At 37.6% G+C, this 16,759-nt stretch overlaps 1 protein-coding gene across 2 annotated transcripts in view; it reads right to left on the bottom strand.

Annotated features, from left to right (window-relative positions):
* Nucleotides 1–480: 480 nt before the first annotated feature.
* Nucleotides 481–16,759, bottom strand: part of LOC111332542 (F-box/WD repeat-containing protein 4) — a 17,602-nt gene continuing 1,323 nt past the window's right edge. Inside the window, exons 2-9 of one of the 2 annotated variants that reach the window (XM_088753828.1) lie at nt 16,473–16,565; nt 14,887–15,217; nt 6,707–6,792; nt 5,738–5,806; nt 4,799–4,963; nt 4,122–4,230; nt 1,929–1,967; nt 481–1,153 (exon numbers count right to left, since the gene is read on the bottom strand). In XM_088753828.1, coding sequence (XP_088609954.1) covers nt 1,040–1,153; nt 1,929–1,967; nt 4,122–4,230; nt 4,799–4,963; nt 5,738–5,806; nt 6,707–6,792; nt 14,887–15,217; nt 16,473–16,565 — 1,006 coding nt within the window. In that variant the 3' untranslated portion in view covers nt 481–1,039. The remainder of the gene's footprint in view (nt 1,154–1,928; nt 1,968–4,121; nt 4,231–4,798; nt 4,964–5,737; nt 5,807–6,706; nt 6,793–14,886; nt 15,218–16,472; nt 16,566–16,759) is intronic. The other variant, XM_088753836.1, reaches the window with a different exon arrangement.

Raw genomic sequence — 16,759 nt, 5'->3', positions numbered from 1 at the left:
CCCTCTCCTACGTTTCAATGCGTTGTTTATTTTGTTTCGGAAAGGTATTTCGCTATGCTTCAATGATCTTGTCTCAGATTGGTCAAAAACTGACAGGTGAATTCATTCGTGGAAATGAAGTTAGAGTTGCGAAACAAGATGAAACCGTTGATTGTTGTGTTTTCCCTTTCTCTGGATTCTTTGTCGGGAGTTTAAAAATCCATTCCTTAAGAAAAAGTAGGCAGACCTTCATCGGCGTGTTCGCTTGTTGCCATGTCTAGTTAAACTTTTTTGCAGAAGTTTTTCCTGTTTTTTAATGAAGAATGTCGTAGCCACGCGCGCGAAAAAAAATTTTTCTCGAGGGATTTGTTTGTTGACGTCATGAACGTGCACAATAGGAATATGAAGCACGCTCGCGTAATTGCATTTGATTAGACAAATTTACTAGCTATGTTATGAAAAATCTCAGCAGGACCATGGAAATGATATCAGAGTCATATACTGGGTAAATGATGTTTTTATTGACAGTTCTGTTTGCACACGTTCCATTCTTTAACAATTGACCTAACTATGTTTTATTCTTAGTTTTGTCCCTAGCTCTACCTTAACCAGCTCTTAGAGAGTCTACAAACTAGTGACGATCCTATATATTCAGTGAAGTCTATAAGGAACCAAAACATTTACATGTATGTACACATAGTGAAGGGAGACACAACCAGTGATCGCGCAAGCTATCAGTCTGGCCATGGCCAACAGGAACACATTCTAAGATTCTGTACAAACATTCAAAAATTACATTTTAAGTTGCCATGGTTCTGTACCAAAATAGATGATAAATTGCATTAGAAGGCAACAATAAAATTGACACATGAATGTTGCACATCTGTGCCTCTATGATCTACTACTCACCAGATACAAGTAACACAGACGAGATGAAATAGTCTTAATGACTACATTTCAACACCTCTTCTCATGTACACTGCATGAGCCAATCAAAATGCAGCCAGAGTTCATCATAAACATTTAACCACATGAAATATCACACCTCATGACAACTCACTTATACAGTGAAATCCAACATTCGAACACCACTGGCTAAAGCAACATAAAGTGATGTTCTATTGAATGACAATGAGTACACTGGACTGGATGAGTTTCTGCCAGCGTAGTACATCTGCAAAAATAGGAATCGTTGTCTCCATCAGAGGGAAATTCACAAGTAAGAATGATAATTTACTAAATGGCAAGGATATTACAACAAATCTGGAAAGAAAGTTTAAAATCCCAGACCCACATGTTCTAACTACTTTTAGCAGCAAGAAGTTACCACTACAATTAAGCATAATCTTCCAAGAAATTCCTAAGAACATTGTCAAATTTTCTAACACTTGGCAGATACATATTTACACTTTTAGTAAAAAGAGGCACTGCTACACCACACACCGGCTTAGAAAAAAATCACCTAAGACAGGGCATCAACCCCAAACTCTTGTACCAGCAAGGCTGTGCTCTAAGAAAAATTGAAGAGAGCCCCAGTGCTCAGATCTAGGGTGCCCAGCATATGCTTTTTATGAAAAAACTAAAATTCCTAGGTCGCCCAAGTACAAATGTAAGGCACCAGGGGCCACTGGGCACTGCTAGAGCACAGCCCTGACCACAGTTCTGCAGACCAACCACCATGATGAAAAATGTCCACAATTTTGTCACCTTTTCAAGCCTTTACTAATTTCCGACATTCAAAGTAAAATACCTCGGATATTTGTTTTAGCGAACTCTACCAGAAAAATCACGGTCTAAAAATTGGATCTCTGAGTAGCCACTAAGAGGGAAACAGTGGTATAGTTGTTAGGGAAACACCTCTGTCAGCTGACACAATGTACCAAGTCTGAAAAAGAGGTATTTCAAAACCTGGCATGATAACATTTTACCAAAAAAATATGCACTCAAACCTGAAGGCACTTTCTAAACCGTTTGTCCCAAATCCTGACCTAAATTTAACAAAAAAATTGGCAAGATTTTTCTCACACAAATGAGAGGTTATCAAGACATGTGCTATGACTCAAATTTTCTTGGTCTTGTTTTTTGTTTATTAGTTTCTTTTTCCTTGTTATTGTTGTTGTTTTTATGAAAGGAAAAATTGGAAATTTGGAATCTAAAATGATATGAATAAATAATATACAACAAGAAGAAACTTGCACATTTTCATTGCACACACATGTACTGTTAGTACATTCTACCTCCCACTTAAACACTTTTATTAGTTTTTAGCAAACTTCAAACTAGCAAACAGAAGACTCCTCAACTAGATATAAACTGTTCAAATGGTAAGAGAACAGGACTTGGTCACTTCAGTAGGTAATACAGGGCATATGTTTGTAAACTATAATAAGAATAGATTTTTTACTAATGCAGCAGTAAATTCATTATGACATAAATGTGCAAAATTGACTGTGGACTAAGCACTGAACTACGTCAGTATAAAGGAAAAGAGGAATGCCAGTCATTTCAAGTGTTGGACAATGGGAGGGACAACAAAAAGGCCCTCATTCAAGGAGTTAATTCTTTCATTCCCAAGATCTCATTAATTCAATTCAATTCTTTATTTCACACTATAAATGACATTTTCAGGGTTTATATTAAAGATACAAGAAAGAGAAAAAATTAAGGTAATATTTGGCTCTAAAAATAAGGTTGAGATGAGCACAGTGTCCAAGGTAGCAAGTCAGCTTTCTAGTTGGACACCATAATGGTCGTATAAATAGCAGCCTACACTAAGAATAAATTAGCAGTAAACTAAAGTTAAGTTTGATTATAAAGCGAAGTTGACATTTCTATTCTTTCTTAAAGGTATTGTAAGGCATATATTTAAGATTGGTGGGTATGGTTTCCCATTATTCCATTATTCCCTTATTCTCCTTATTGTCTGTCATACAATTCACATGATGTTAGTCTGGAGAATTTGGTATTGGATCAACCAATTTTCCCCTAATTGACATATATATATATATATATATATATATATATATAATTATACCTCAAGAATTAGGTTACTTGAACTTTTACTGCAACTCTGAGTTTCATGCCTCTTGCGAAGCAATCGTCAGGCAACTGTTGCAGTAAAAGTTCAAGTAACCTAATTCTTGAGGTATAATTATCCATAGCTCTAGCCCTGCTATTGAGCACTTTTTAGTGATCTCATTCCGCTATTTTGGTATACCATATATTTTTGGTATACCATATCGGTTCTCCTCCATCCTAGCAACAGCACTGCACTGATGAGGCCCAGAAGGCCAAAACAGTAGTCTACAGTTAGATATAGCTCTTTGGTATACAAAGCTCTGCTTTCATGTCCAAATTGAGCACTGTGGGGTGAGTCACTGCCGCTAGCATTGCGCATAGCTCACTAGGTTTTCCTAGTTTGAGCACTCTGGCATGGCTTAGACGATACCAGAAATGTGGGATCGTTCGGGGTAACCATATCGGTTCTCCCCCATCCTAGCATCAGCACGGCACTGATGAGGCCCAGATGGCCGAAACAGTACTGTCTGCAGTTAGTTATATATATATATATATATATATATAACTATCTTATTAGACGTTTTGCTCTGTAGTATCACTGAGTATTTTTACAAGTTGTACCGTATTTTGACGAGCCCGTAGGGTGAGTCAAAATACAAACAATGAGTAAAAATAATCAGCGATACAACACAACAAAACTTCTAATAAGAGATTTATTATCTACCATGCCAAATTGTAATTTCAGTGCGGGGACATATTTTGCGGATATTTGTAGAGTACAAATATCGTGTGATATTTGTACTCGTCTCACGTATTATTTGTACTCTACGAAGCACATTTGGATCATAATTTCTTATATTCTCATCACTTGTCTGCTTGATAATGTATTGATATTGTAAGGAGGAGTTCTCTCTTGTTCACTCATGGGAGTTTAAGGATAATATCCACAACCCTCAAGAAACTGCAGACTTGCACTAATAATTAACAGTCAAACTTCAGGAAAACAGTATTGGAAGAAGCCAGGTAAAAAAATAACAATAAAAGTTGGTCAAGAATCATTCCAGCCTATATTTAGCCCTGAAAGCCATTCATCCATGGAGTGATACAAATATTATTTCACTTACCACTCCATACCGGTTGGTTCCACTGATCACCATCCACTTGTTATCGGAATCAATACAGTACACCACTGAGTCATGAGGGTCTTCCCACTTCAGTACACATGATGAAGCACTGATGAAACAGCAGAAACATATAAAGCACAATGCGAAATGGCTCATGCAAGACTTTTCATAGTTTCTCTTAGGCACCTCGACATGCACTATTTGATGATGGACTCTTTCTTGTTGGGTAACATTTGAATCAGGATTGCACCATTAAAAAAAAGTTGCAAAGGAAAGAGGCCTCTGATGTCACAGAGAGTGTGAATATAATCGAAAGAAACTATGGTAATGAGCTAGTTAAGCAAAGGCAACCATATATTAGGGTTGTATGTCAAGCCTGTCAACTTAACAAATGCCACTGACACAGCAAAAGCTGCAATTGGAAAACTAAAAATGGCAAAACCACTGGGGGTGGCCCTTAAAAGTATGGGCCACTTACTGATCCGATATTACAGGGAATCAAGGGGAATAATTATTGCAACAGTTTAGGCAGCCATTAATGGGGGGAGGGCACATTGTGTGAGAGGGCATTGCAAAAGGTGAAAATGAGACAAGACTCCACAGGCTTAAAAAAGAAGGATGGATCTACTTCTCTATATGTCAGAAAATTAAGGCATGAAAAGAATGATAAGTACAACCTGTGGTTATGAAGTCTGGTATCCCACAGTCTAACAGTTGTATCATATCCACAGGACAGTAATGTGAAGGGAGTTTCCCACTTGATTCCACGAACCCCTGCTCCTGCTTGAGTTGATCCTGTCACCAGATTCATAATGCACCTTCCACTGCAGAAATGTTTAAGTCTTCATGTCAAACAAGACAGCCCACCTTCAGTCAAAGCTCTGAGCCCTTCGAACATTAGTGCAAATATTTGAAGCTCCAAGGTTTGACTCATTGAAATGAATTAAAGTTCATTTTCTGTGAGTCTTCATATTTATTTGATAAAGTGTCTGTCATGTTTCTTCTCTGAGAGGTCACATACAATCCTTAATGTGATAACTGAACAAGTCAGACATTTTAATATGCCTATTTTTTGATGGCGTTAACCAGAATCCAGTGTAGTTTAGGGCATGATAGAAGTACATGCTAAAGATGCTAAATTACAATATATTGCTTTTTTTCTTGTCTGGAACATTGGCCTTTAAGCATGATTACAGATTTTACTTATTTACACAACATTTCCATCCTCATACTTTTGAAATTTTTATCCTCAAATATAATTCACAAGACTGCAATTTTAATTAGAAGTGAGGCTTGGGTATTAAATCTGTGAGACTCTCTTGACTCCCAATTGGTGTTTAACATGTAACTTCTCCTTATAATACCAACTTCTCTTTTCAACAAACAGGTTATGAGAATACTCAAACTTGTCAGGTTGGAGTTGTTATCTTGATCAGACACCAAATTCTTGCAAATGATTTATAAGGAAACATGTTCCGAATGGAGGGAAGAATTGATAACCAAAACTTGGAAGTTAAACGGTTAAAGAAAAAGAGGCCCTGAATGGGTTTTAGGATGAGGAATTCAAAAATAACTCTTAACAATTTCCATCAAAATAATGGTAAGAGTCAGGTCACCTGTTGATATCCCACAGCTGTAAAGGTGCATTGCCTTTGGTATGACCACTGTTTCCACTAGCTAAACATCTAAAAAACCAAGTTGAGCATCAACATTATTCCAGAATTGGTGTGCTTTGAATAAGTACTGCTTAACTTTGATTGAGTTAGAAAATGTAACAAGCCAAGTTTTACAGAACTGAGTGATCAGCTGTTTTCCACTATGCTATAATAAGCTGAATGTGACTCAGTCAAAATATGTTCTTCAAGGAAATTACAACTTTTAAGTAACACTGCTTGCAGTAGTACATCTACATTATTTTGTACATTCTTCCTGCAAAAACCTTCTCAGCAGAAATCTCTCTTACATGTAAATAAGTCAACTTCAAGTTCAATACCCCATCAACCTGTCTAGTGGTTTTCACCACTATATGCATATGTTCATGTAAATGAGATCACAGATGTAATTGCATTTAGATGTTGTAGATAGGCTAGTGTAGTGGAAAACTATCACAAATGACAAATGAGGACTGACACTATATTAAATCCTCAAAGAACCAATTCATAACTAATTAAGATTTATCTCAAAGTTTTAGGGAGTCATTAAGGAGATTTGGAGCTTCACCTTGTATCTTAAAGGTTCTGATGATGATCCAGGATTATCAAATATGTTCTATGCAATATTATAATTTACTGTAAAAAGAAAACCATTTATTATCAAATACATCCCCTCACCAAAGCAAAAAACTTATCAACTGGGCTAAGGTGGCTCAGTTCTTGTCTAAAATTACTTGACACATAATATGAATTTGCTTATATTTCAATTAAAAAAAGGAACTCCTTTAAAAATGTTAACAGTGTTGGAAAATGGGGGCTGACCTCGCTGGGACTTCGAGTCCGTACATTAGTCCCTCATTTAGTACCTTTTTTTTATTCTTTTTATCATTATTCTTCGTCACTAAATGGAAGTTACTATAAATAAATAAATACCTGGTGCTTGGATTAAGGGAAACTGACCAAACATTATCCTGAATATCAATGGTGTGGACACAAGATTGGGTTTGCTGACACCATACCTAAATGGGTCAAGAAGGCTTCTCTTATTAAATAATTTATAAAAACATGCCTGGCTGCTTGATATTGTACTTATATTGTAAAGAGAAATTGGTCACTTGGGGCATTCAAAGGGTTAACAACTGAGTTACATCCACCTTATCATTAACAATTATTCACCGAAGGCGAGGTGAACATCGTTGAATAATCCCTGAGACGAAGTAAAGGGGATTATTCGACAATATTCACTGAACCTGAGGTGAATAATTGTTTTAAACACATGTCTAAAACCTTGCGCCCTTTTGAAAAACAATATGCACTAAAAACATTTACCAGATGAGGGTAATTTTTACCCGAACTGACCAATCAGAGTGCTTTGTTTGTTTCAGTTTACCGCCGGGTAAAGTTTACCCTAGTGGGGTAAACTTACCATTAGCAATTCGTTCGTTAGAGCCCTTCTATAAATAAATAAATAAATAATAAATAAATAAATAAATTTTAATTAGTTATATAGCCCTATTTACATGTACAGATCAATAGTGCTTTACACTGAATAAAAATTAAAAACCTTATATATCTAAATAAAAATTTACAATAGTAATGGTAGCTAAAAATACATAAGAATAAATTAATTTCATGTAATATATCTAAGTTAATGATTACAAAAAGCTTCATTAAACAGAAATGTTTTAATAGCTTTTTTAAATTTATCCAAACACTTAATCATTTTAATTTCATGAGAGTCTGTTCCATAAGTATGGTGCTGCTGCCTGAAAAGATCGATCACCAAATGTCTTCAGCATCTTACCCTTAGGGGGCTCTAAGTAAAGACCGTCATTAGATCGAAGACAATAAGAAGATTTTGATTTAATAGATATGAGGCTGTTAATATATGACGGAAGTAAATTATGAAGCGCTTTAAAAGTAAGTAGAAGAATTTTAAATTTAATGCAAGCCTGGATTGGAAGCCAGTGTAACTCATATAGAATAGGAGTAATATGCGAGTACCTTCCAACGTTCAATAGCAGTCTTGCAGCTGCATTCTGTACACGTTGTACTTTAGCTATCAGTTCCTTTGAGGCACCATACAAAAGACTGTTACAATAATCTAATCTATTCGTTATAAACGCATGAACTAAAGTATGGAGACTGTCTTCGTGTAAATATTTCTTAATGCTTCTAATGTTATGAAGATAAAAGAATGCAGATTTGCAAATATTTGTAATATGCTTAGACATGCTTAGGTTAGCATCCAACCAACAGCCTAGATTTTTTACCTCGGAGCTATTATTAATTACCGAGTTGCCAACGGAGATACTGATTGGCTGTAGTTTAGATAATTGTTGTTTTGAGCCTATTAAAATCAGTTCAGTCTTGCTATCATTAATTAACAGTCTATCATGAATCATCCACTTCCTGATCTTTCCAATACAGTTCTCCATTGCTTGCAAGGCTTGGTCTTGAGATGTAGTATTAGGTTTAAAACTCAGATATAACTGGGTGTCATCAGCATAACAATGAGCACAAGGGAGCTCGTGTTCAATGATCTTAAAGAGCTTAGATGCATATATAATAAATAGAATCGGTCCAAGACACGACCCTTGAGGAACACCGCAGCCTAAATCGAATGGGTTAGATATCGATCCCTCGATGTCAACTTTTTGCATCCTGTTATGGAGATATGACTCAAACCAGCTCAGGGCAGAATCAGCAATACCTAATTCTTCGTGGAGACGTTTGATCAGTATATCATGATTAACAGTGTCGAAGGCGGCACTAAGATCCAACATGACAAGAAGAGTGACCTCTTGTGAATTCATCTTCATTAAGATATCGTTAACAACCCGAAGAAGCGCTGTTTCGGTACTATGTCCTTTTCTGTAAGATGATTGCATTTCTGGATAAACAGAATTGTCTATCATGTGTAAATGAAGTTGATTATACACCGCCTTTTCGGTGAGCTTCGATATGTATGGCAAATTACTAACAGGTCTGTAGTTACTAAGAAGTGGATCAAGACCAGCTTTTTTGAGCAACGGCTTAACAAGTGCACATTTCCAGACATCAGCAAACACACCATCCACGAGGGATAGATTTATCATTTTTGTGATCACGGGAAGCAGGACATCAATGCAGCTAAAAACCAGTGAGGTAGGCATCGGATCAAAAGAACAGCTTTTCTTTGCGCTACCTTCGATAAGTTTCCGTACTTCGAGTTCAGAAAGTGCTGTAAATTTACTAAATTTGGGGGTTGGTGACAATGTACAGTTTAAAAGCGGGTCAGTGGAAAGATCTTGAGCCATAACGTCGAGTCTTGTACCAATATCAGTGATTTTTTGAACAAAGTATGAGCCCATCCTATCAGCTAATTCAAGCTTATCATCGCAAGGTGGTAGCACAGTGTTCTTTTTCCTTTGATTCAAAAGAGTATTTGCAGCTGCAAAGAGCTTTTTTTGGTTTGAACTGTTATCATTAATGAAGTCATGATAGTATTGGCTTCGAGCTTCGTTCATTAATCGATTTGTCGTATTCTTGATCTTTTTGTATGACAACATATCGTCGTGTTTGCCAGAGCGTCGCCATTTTCTTTCTGCTTTCCGTTTTTCACGGCGGGCATTTTTTATATCTTCATTGAACCAAGGAACCAGAGGTCGAGATCGTATAACTTTAGATCGAAGTGGAGCATGTCTCTCGAGCACTTGGGACAAGGTATCGTTATAGCATTCAACGAGATCGTTAAGCGAATCTGGACTGTAATTACAAAGCTCAGAGGTAGACAGATCTTGTTTAAAATCCTCAATCTTGATTGCCTTCAGTTTTCTATATGATATTTGCTCATTTTTGGGAGATGGTTTACTTAAGGCAAGATCGCAAAGAACAGTAAAATGGTCTGAAAACAAGTAGTCAGTCATAGGTTTGGCTGTAAGAAATGAATCCGAGCAACGAGTAATCATTAAGTCTAAGGTGTGCCCAGATATATGTGTAGATTTATCCACGTGCTGTTGAAGGCCCATAGACGATAGTAAATCTTGAAAACGAGAAGCATCAGAGTAAGTATGTACGTCGACATGAATATTGAAATCACCCGTTATCAGCAACGGCTCAGGAGACATGATGATCGACTCGAGGTAAGTTATGAATTCATCAAAGAAAACACTAGTGGTGACTGGATGGGCTTGAGAATATGGTATACGATAGATGACAGCAATTCTCAAGCTATTTGAACCATAACGCAGAGTCCATTCAAAAAATTCGAAAGATCTACGCTCACCACCGTCCATTTTCTTGGCATCTATGCCACTCTTTATTAAGAGTGCAAGTCCACCACCAGTCCTTCCAAGACGCGGTTGATCGAGCAGCTTGAAACCAGGCAGAGTAAGTTCAGCTCTATGTGCCATGTCACGTTCCGTCAACCATGTTTCTGTAAATATGTAAATGTCCGCACCGGTGGATGCTGCATAGCAAACAAAATCCGCAGATTTGTTTTTAATTGATCTAGCATTCAAGCAGCAGAGCCTAAGCCTTCTATGGGCTGTATCGACGCAAAATAATTACATTCTTTCGATTGTGTCTTCTTAGAATCGGATTTCGCGATTTGGAGTGGAAAAAGGTGCAAAACCGATCAGCTTATATCTAGGATGGCGCGCTTTTGGATTCGTCGGGATTCGAAAATTGACACGGCTATGTTTGCAAAGTCATGTTTGTTTTACCTTTATGATAAAATATTGTTGACATGAAGGTGTTTTATTGACAGGTTTTAGGTGACAAGGGTCGCTTTCCATTCAACAAAAATCACAGGTTCAAAATGTCGGTATTTTTGCTGGCCAAATGGAACGCGTCCGACCGTATCTAAGAGGGTACACTCAAAACGTATTCCTAAATTTTCGAAAACTTATCGCGGAAATTTTCCCGTTCCATTCGATTTCTGACCAGAAATCTCAAAAATTTTGGTCAAATGGAAAGCGCCCACCGTGACACATGTAATCTTTAACCATCTTGGTGACACATGTAATCTTTAACCATCTTGGTGCCACGTCACGCTCTGAAACCTGCTGAGATGTTTGTTGATTCCACGAAAGAGGAATCAACAAAAATCTCAAGATTGTCACTGTAGCCTAAACCATTTTTAAGTTCTGGAATTACTCTAGTTATAAAATGTCATATTGGAGAGTGAAGTGACGAGCGTGTACGGCACTTTCTGATTGCCATCGTTTTTTACTTCCTTTCGTTGACTGCTCGGACAATAGTTGAAATAATAGAATAACTGGTAGTTTCAATGTCAAAGTGGGTGCCGGCATCAGAGCTTGAAGGAAATACTGATAAAACGACTTGAAATTAACGGTATAATATGGGTTGGTGTGGCTTTTTAAAAGAAAATTACGATTTTTCCAATTTGTTCAGTTTTAAAGGGCTTTTGTGAAATAACAACAGAGCCCCCCGAACTTTTTTTCTTGAGTTAAGAAAAGAACGTTTACTCCGAATGGCACCATTTTTTACTAACACTTCACTGCTGCTGAATGCACTGAGAAAAAAATATTTCCATGAAGTAGTACTTGATCGATATCTTGGCAACTCCACTTGCGAATCGGCAAAAATTGTTCGCATAATAGTGCAGCCAAACACATAAAAATCTCTTGTCCTCTAAGAGTCATCACTAACCCGTTCAAGACCTTGATGAATACTTCCACAAGCAATTAAAGACATCTATTTTAAAAACTCATCTCGTCTAACGTGCCCTTGATTTCGAGCAGAGTGGGACGGCTGTCTACCGATATTTCCACGAGCATTTTACGTGATGTCATCACAAACATCCCAGATATACAACACGCAATCGACTGCGCATGTCTCCGATCTAACATCTTGATGAAAACAATATACCTTCGCGGGTGTCTTTCCCAAAAGAAATTGTCAACGCACTGTTTGAAGCGTAACTACCGTAAACTATATTTATTGATGGAAAGGTTACGAAATGCGCTATCCGAAAAAATTGTTTTGTTAAGGTTGATCTAATCGTATCCGACTGACGCGTGTCTATTCGGTGTGGACAAGTTGTTGTGGAGTTGTTCCAATTAAAAACTTGAAAAACAGACCGCCTGTTCCGGCGATTTAACAAGGATTCAGGACGACGAGTACGTTCAACTTTAGCATGATTTATTTACGCAGCGAACTACACGACAAACTCGAGACAGAATGGCGAGAGTTAAGCAAACAAAAACAAAAACGGAACCGCGTGCCACACAGCAATGTCACGTGCACGAGTTTTGGCGCGAACACTGCCGATGGGAACGCAAAGGCGTCCTGCTGAGTCTCAGGAGACTCTCGGTAGAAACACATCTTGCCAGTAACAATCCTTAATTCTATTTTCTGGCCGACAATTTTCTTTTTCTTTAAAGAAGCTTGAGCACAGCGCGGCAGAACTCAATATGGTTGCTGGTCGGGTGCCGGCACATGATGACTTCGTAACACACTAACTCCAGTCCTTCTCGATGATAATTTTTTTTCTCGCCATTCTTCGTCTAATTTCTTTTATTTCTTTCGCTTACAGCTTGTTGATTCAGACTTCAATCACAAACCTACCCCGCTCTAAAAGTGCGTATTACCTTAGTGGCCCGTTTGGCTCGGCAACGGTAACAAAGGAGCAAACGAGTAAAAAAGGAGCTGGCTCATTTGGTGAATAATTCTAAATTAGCCACTTGGAGCTAACCAGCGTGTATGCTTTACAAAGGAGATACTTCAACCCTGAGGCGCGCATTTCTGTTTTACTGCGTAATTTGAAATTGCAAATTCTCACAGCTTCTCTACTTGCTCGTGAAAAAGCTTAACCTCAACTTGCTCAACTTTTTAATGTTATAAGTGGTTATACGTGGTTTCACATACCAACGAAAAACCAGTTTCTATTAGTACATGGCAACTTGAGTGATGTGGTAACAGTATAATGGAACGTAGGTGACCACAATTTGAAAAGGAAATTAGAAAATTCCTCTTAGTGTGAGATGAAGCTTGTGTGCGGCATTCTTAAAAGGAAAACCGTCGGTGTAAAACTGGGACAGCTACGTTCTGAAATTATGCTCCTTTCTGTGAAATTATTCGGAAAAGATTGAATTTTCTTAATTCTTCCTGTTGCCTTCCCCATTACACAAAATTTTGTAGTGGAATTTCTGAGGAATGGTGGCTGGTCTGCATAGCTGTAAATTTGGACAACTTATTTATTAGAACATTTTCCGTCAAGAGTGGATATTGAATTAAAAAATCGCGCTTTGTTAGTGGGTGCCGGTGTCAGAGCTTGAAGGAAATACCGATAAAACAACTTGAAATTAACGGTATAATACGGGTTGGTGTGGCTTTTGAAAAGAGAATTACGATTTTTCCAACTTGTTCAGTTTTAAAGGGCTTTTGTGAAACAACAACAGAGCCCCCCAAAATTTTTTTCTTGAGTTAAGAAAAGAACGTTTACTCCGAATGGCACCATTTTTTACTAACACTTCACTGCTGCTGAATGTACTGAGAAAAAAACATTTCCATGAAGATATCTTGGCAACTCCACTCGCGAATCGGCAAAAATTGTGCGCATAATAGAGCAGCCGAACACATAAAATCTCTTGTCCTTTAAGAGTCATAACTTTAACGTGGATGTTTTCTTTGCTGCGTGACGAGACAGCAAGATGTTTACAGATTACATGTGTCATGTTTTCTGCGAGCGAAATGCTGCGCACCTTACATTACAGTTCAAATTGTTGATTGTTCTATCGATTTCATAAAGAAAAGGAATTTTGGAAACGAAATTTTTGTGGAGGCTCGAGGATCCATTGTGATCTTCCAAGTTACGCTGCTAAAGTCGCCGGATAGAATGCGTTAATTAGATTACACACCCGATACTTTGATACATGAGGGTAGATTACTTAGTTCGATAAGTACGCTCTCGAATTCGCAAGAAACACTCTTCGGAAAATCTGGAAATAAAGATTTTCAGAAAGTAGTTTCCATCATGCATGCATTGAAGAGTTTTGCGACTACATCAGCAGTAAAATGTGACACCACTCTCTGCAATATTCGAGTAGTTTCTCAGGAAGGAAGAAATGGCTAAACGTACATGGTTTCTTTGGTGCGTGACGTGGCACCAAGATGTTCACAGATTACATATTGTGTCCATAGTTGTATGTGTCACGTTTTTTGCGAGTGAAACGCTGTGCATCGTACATTACAATTCAAAATGTTGACTGTTTTATCGATTCTATTTAAGAACAGAAAGAAAAGGAGGACATTGTCGTGGCGTCCCGATGATCGATCGCGAGAGTGTAAGTTCGATGCTGACTAGGTCGCTAACGTCATGAAGACGCGCGCTAGGATTGCTGCAGGATTATATTACACGCCTGATTTATTATTGTACAAACTTGTCACCTAAAACCTGTCAATAAAACACCTTCACGTCAACAATCTTTTATCATAAAGGTAAAACGAACGTGACTTTGCAAACATAGCCGTGTCAATTTTCGAATCCCGACAAATCCAAAAGCACACCATCCTAGATATAAGCTGATCGGTTTTGCACCTTTTTTAACTCCAAATCGTGAAATTCGATTCTAACAAGGCACAATCGGAAAAAATGTAATTATTTTGCGTTGATACAGCCCATAGAAGGGCTCTAACGAGCGAATTGCTAATGGTAAGTTTACCCCACTAGGGTAAACTTTACCTGGCACTAAACTGAAACAAACAAAGCACTCTGATTGGTCAATTCGGGTAAAAATTACCCTCATCTGGTAAATGTTTTTAGTGCATATTGTTTTTCATAAGGGCACACTGTTTTAGACATGTGTTTTTAGTAAAATTTCAGAGCTGAGCAAGAGAGAAATTTCTAAAATCATAACATTTTAGTAACATTTATTAACATTTTATTTTAATATTTTATATAAACCGCGTGGGGCCATTTTTATAGTATCATATAAGGAACTGCTTGACCAATCAGATTGCTGGAAACTCTTTGCTCAGCTCTGAAATTATACTAATTAAAGATAGAATTTGAACTTTTTAGTCAATAAACTACCAGTGTCCAACCAAACCAGTCTGCAGAGAGTGTTCTGTTTGTGCTAGTTAAAAATTGCATATAGCATACAAACCTTAATGGTTTTGTCTCTGGATCCTGAAACTATTACTTCTCCAAAGCAGTCTAGACTGTGAATTTCTCCAGTATGCCCGAGGTATACACCATTACATAATCCTGTTTCCAGACTCCAAGTGCAGACTGACTTGTCCATACCACAGGTTAACAACTGCCCTCCAGTGATGACAAACTTACTGATATCACCCTGGTGACCACTAAAGGTCATCAAAGGTTTCCATGAAAACTGTCCCCCCTTTGTGTGTTTTCTTAACTGATACACAATAATATCAGTGGCTTGGGCCACAAACAGTTGCCGAGGTCTTCCCAGTTGAATCCATGGCATAAGGCTTGCGATAGAAATGAACAATTTAAAATATTAAGTATTATGTCCATGTCCATTGTTAGTTGTTATCAATTAATAACTCAATGGAGGTAAAACTCCCTGGGAAAGTTACTAAAAGTATTATTCTTCATCCAAACATAATAAGACACCAAACAGTTGCCATGTCTTGGGTAAATTTGTAAGAAAATTTCTTCCGCTTTGGGCTTAATTAAGTGCATTAGGGATTTTGTACCATTCTACACTCTTTTGAACATCTTCAGTGGTTTGGTAAAGCCCCAGTTTGACTACTGCAGCTTAGTATGGGATTGCTGTAGTACAAGTCTGACCGAAAAACTTCAGAAGCTGCAGAACTGTGCGGCTCGTATATTGTTGTCAACCCCTTATGATTCTAGTGCTCTAGACCTGTTCCATAGACTTCATTGGAAAAACCTAAGGAATGAGAGGCTTTTTGCCAAAGCTGTTATGATGCTCAAAATTCTAAATGGACAGACACCTGATTATTTACCAAATAAATTCAACTCTCGTAATGATACTACTAGTACTGTTATAGAATGCAAAATAGTGAGGTGAGGCTGGCTCTTCCGCAACCTCGTACCGATTATGTTCGTAAAAGTTTCTCTTATAGTGGTGCCGCGTTGTGGAATAGCCTTCTGACTGATATTAGAGTATCTAAAACACTAGGTGAGTTTAAGACGAAGCTAAGTAACTTCAGTTTTGCGTGAACTAATGACACAGCGTCCCTGAAAAGCAGTACTTTTATTTTCATTTATTTTCATTCTTATCAGAAGTTAGTTCAGTTTGTTTAGATTAGGTTTTTAATCTTTGTATATATTTTATAATGATTATATAGTTTTAAGTTTTACATTTGTAGGTATATTGCTTGTAGATGACTGAGTGGAATTTACCATGTATAAATAAAGTGATCTATCTATCTATCTAAGTTTAACATAGTTTGGGGGCAGAGAAGAAGGGGGAGAGGGGAAAGGGAGAAGAGGGGAAGAGGGGAGGGGGAGAGGAGAGGGAAAGAAGAGGGGAAGGAGGGAAGGAAAGAAGAAGGGAGGGAAAGAAAGGAGAGAGGAAATGAAAGGAAGGGGATAGACGGGATGGAGATACACTGAAGTTAGCTTCAGCAGCTCTTTATAGAGAACAATTAATAACTCAGTTTACAAAACCAAATTATCTTGGAGTATCCCCACCAATAAAGCACCACAGATTTTATCAAAACCTTCTCCCTTAATTACTTAACAGGTTAAACTTACTTGCATTTAAACCTGATTATGTATCTGTCTTTACAATATCCATGTGTCCAGTTCCATGAGACTCTACAAAGCTCTTTCCAGCTAAAAGCATCCCTAATACATAGTTAAAGCTACTGTTAGTTAGAAAAAAAATGACAATCAAAGCCAATATAGAAAATAGTGGCCACTTCTTTGGCTAATTTTAATATACATTATAATGCCCTTTATCATCCAACTACACCTAGACAAGTACGAATAACGCCATAGACGAGTACAAATATCACGCTGTATTTGTACTCATCTATTGA

The sequence above is a fragment of the Stylophora pistillata genome, chromosome 1, assembly GCF_964205215.1.
Source record: "Stylophora pistillata chromosome 1, jaStyPist1.2, whole genome shotgun sequence".
Lineage (NCBI taxonomy): Eukaryota > Metazoa > Cnidaria > Anthozoa > Scleractinia > Pocilloporidae > Stylophora > Stylophora pistillata.
Note: the sequence above shows the minus strand (reverse complement) of the source record. Positions and strands in the feature narration are given on the sequence as shown.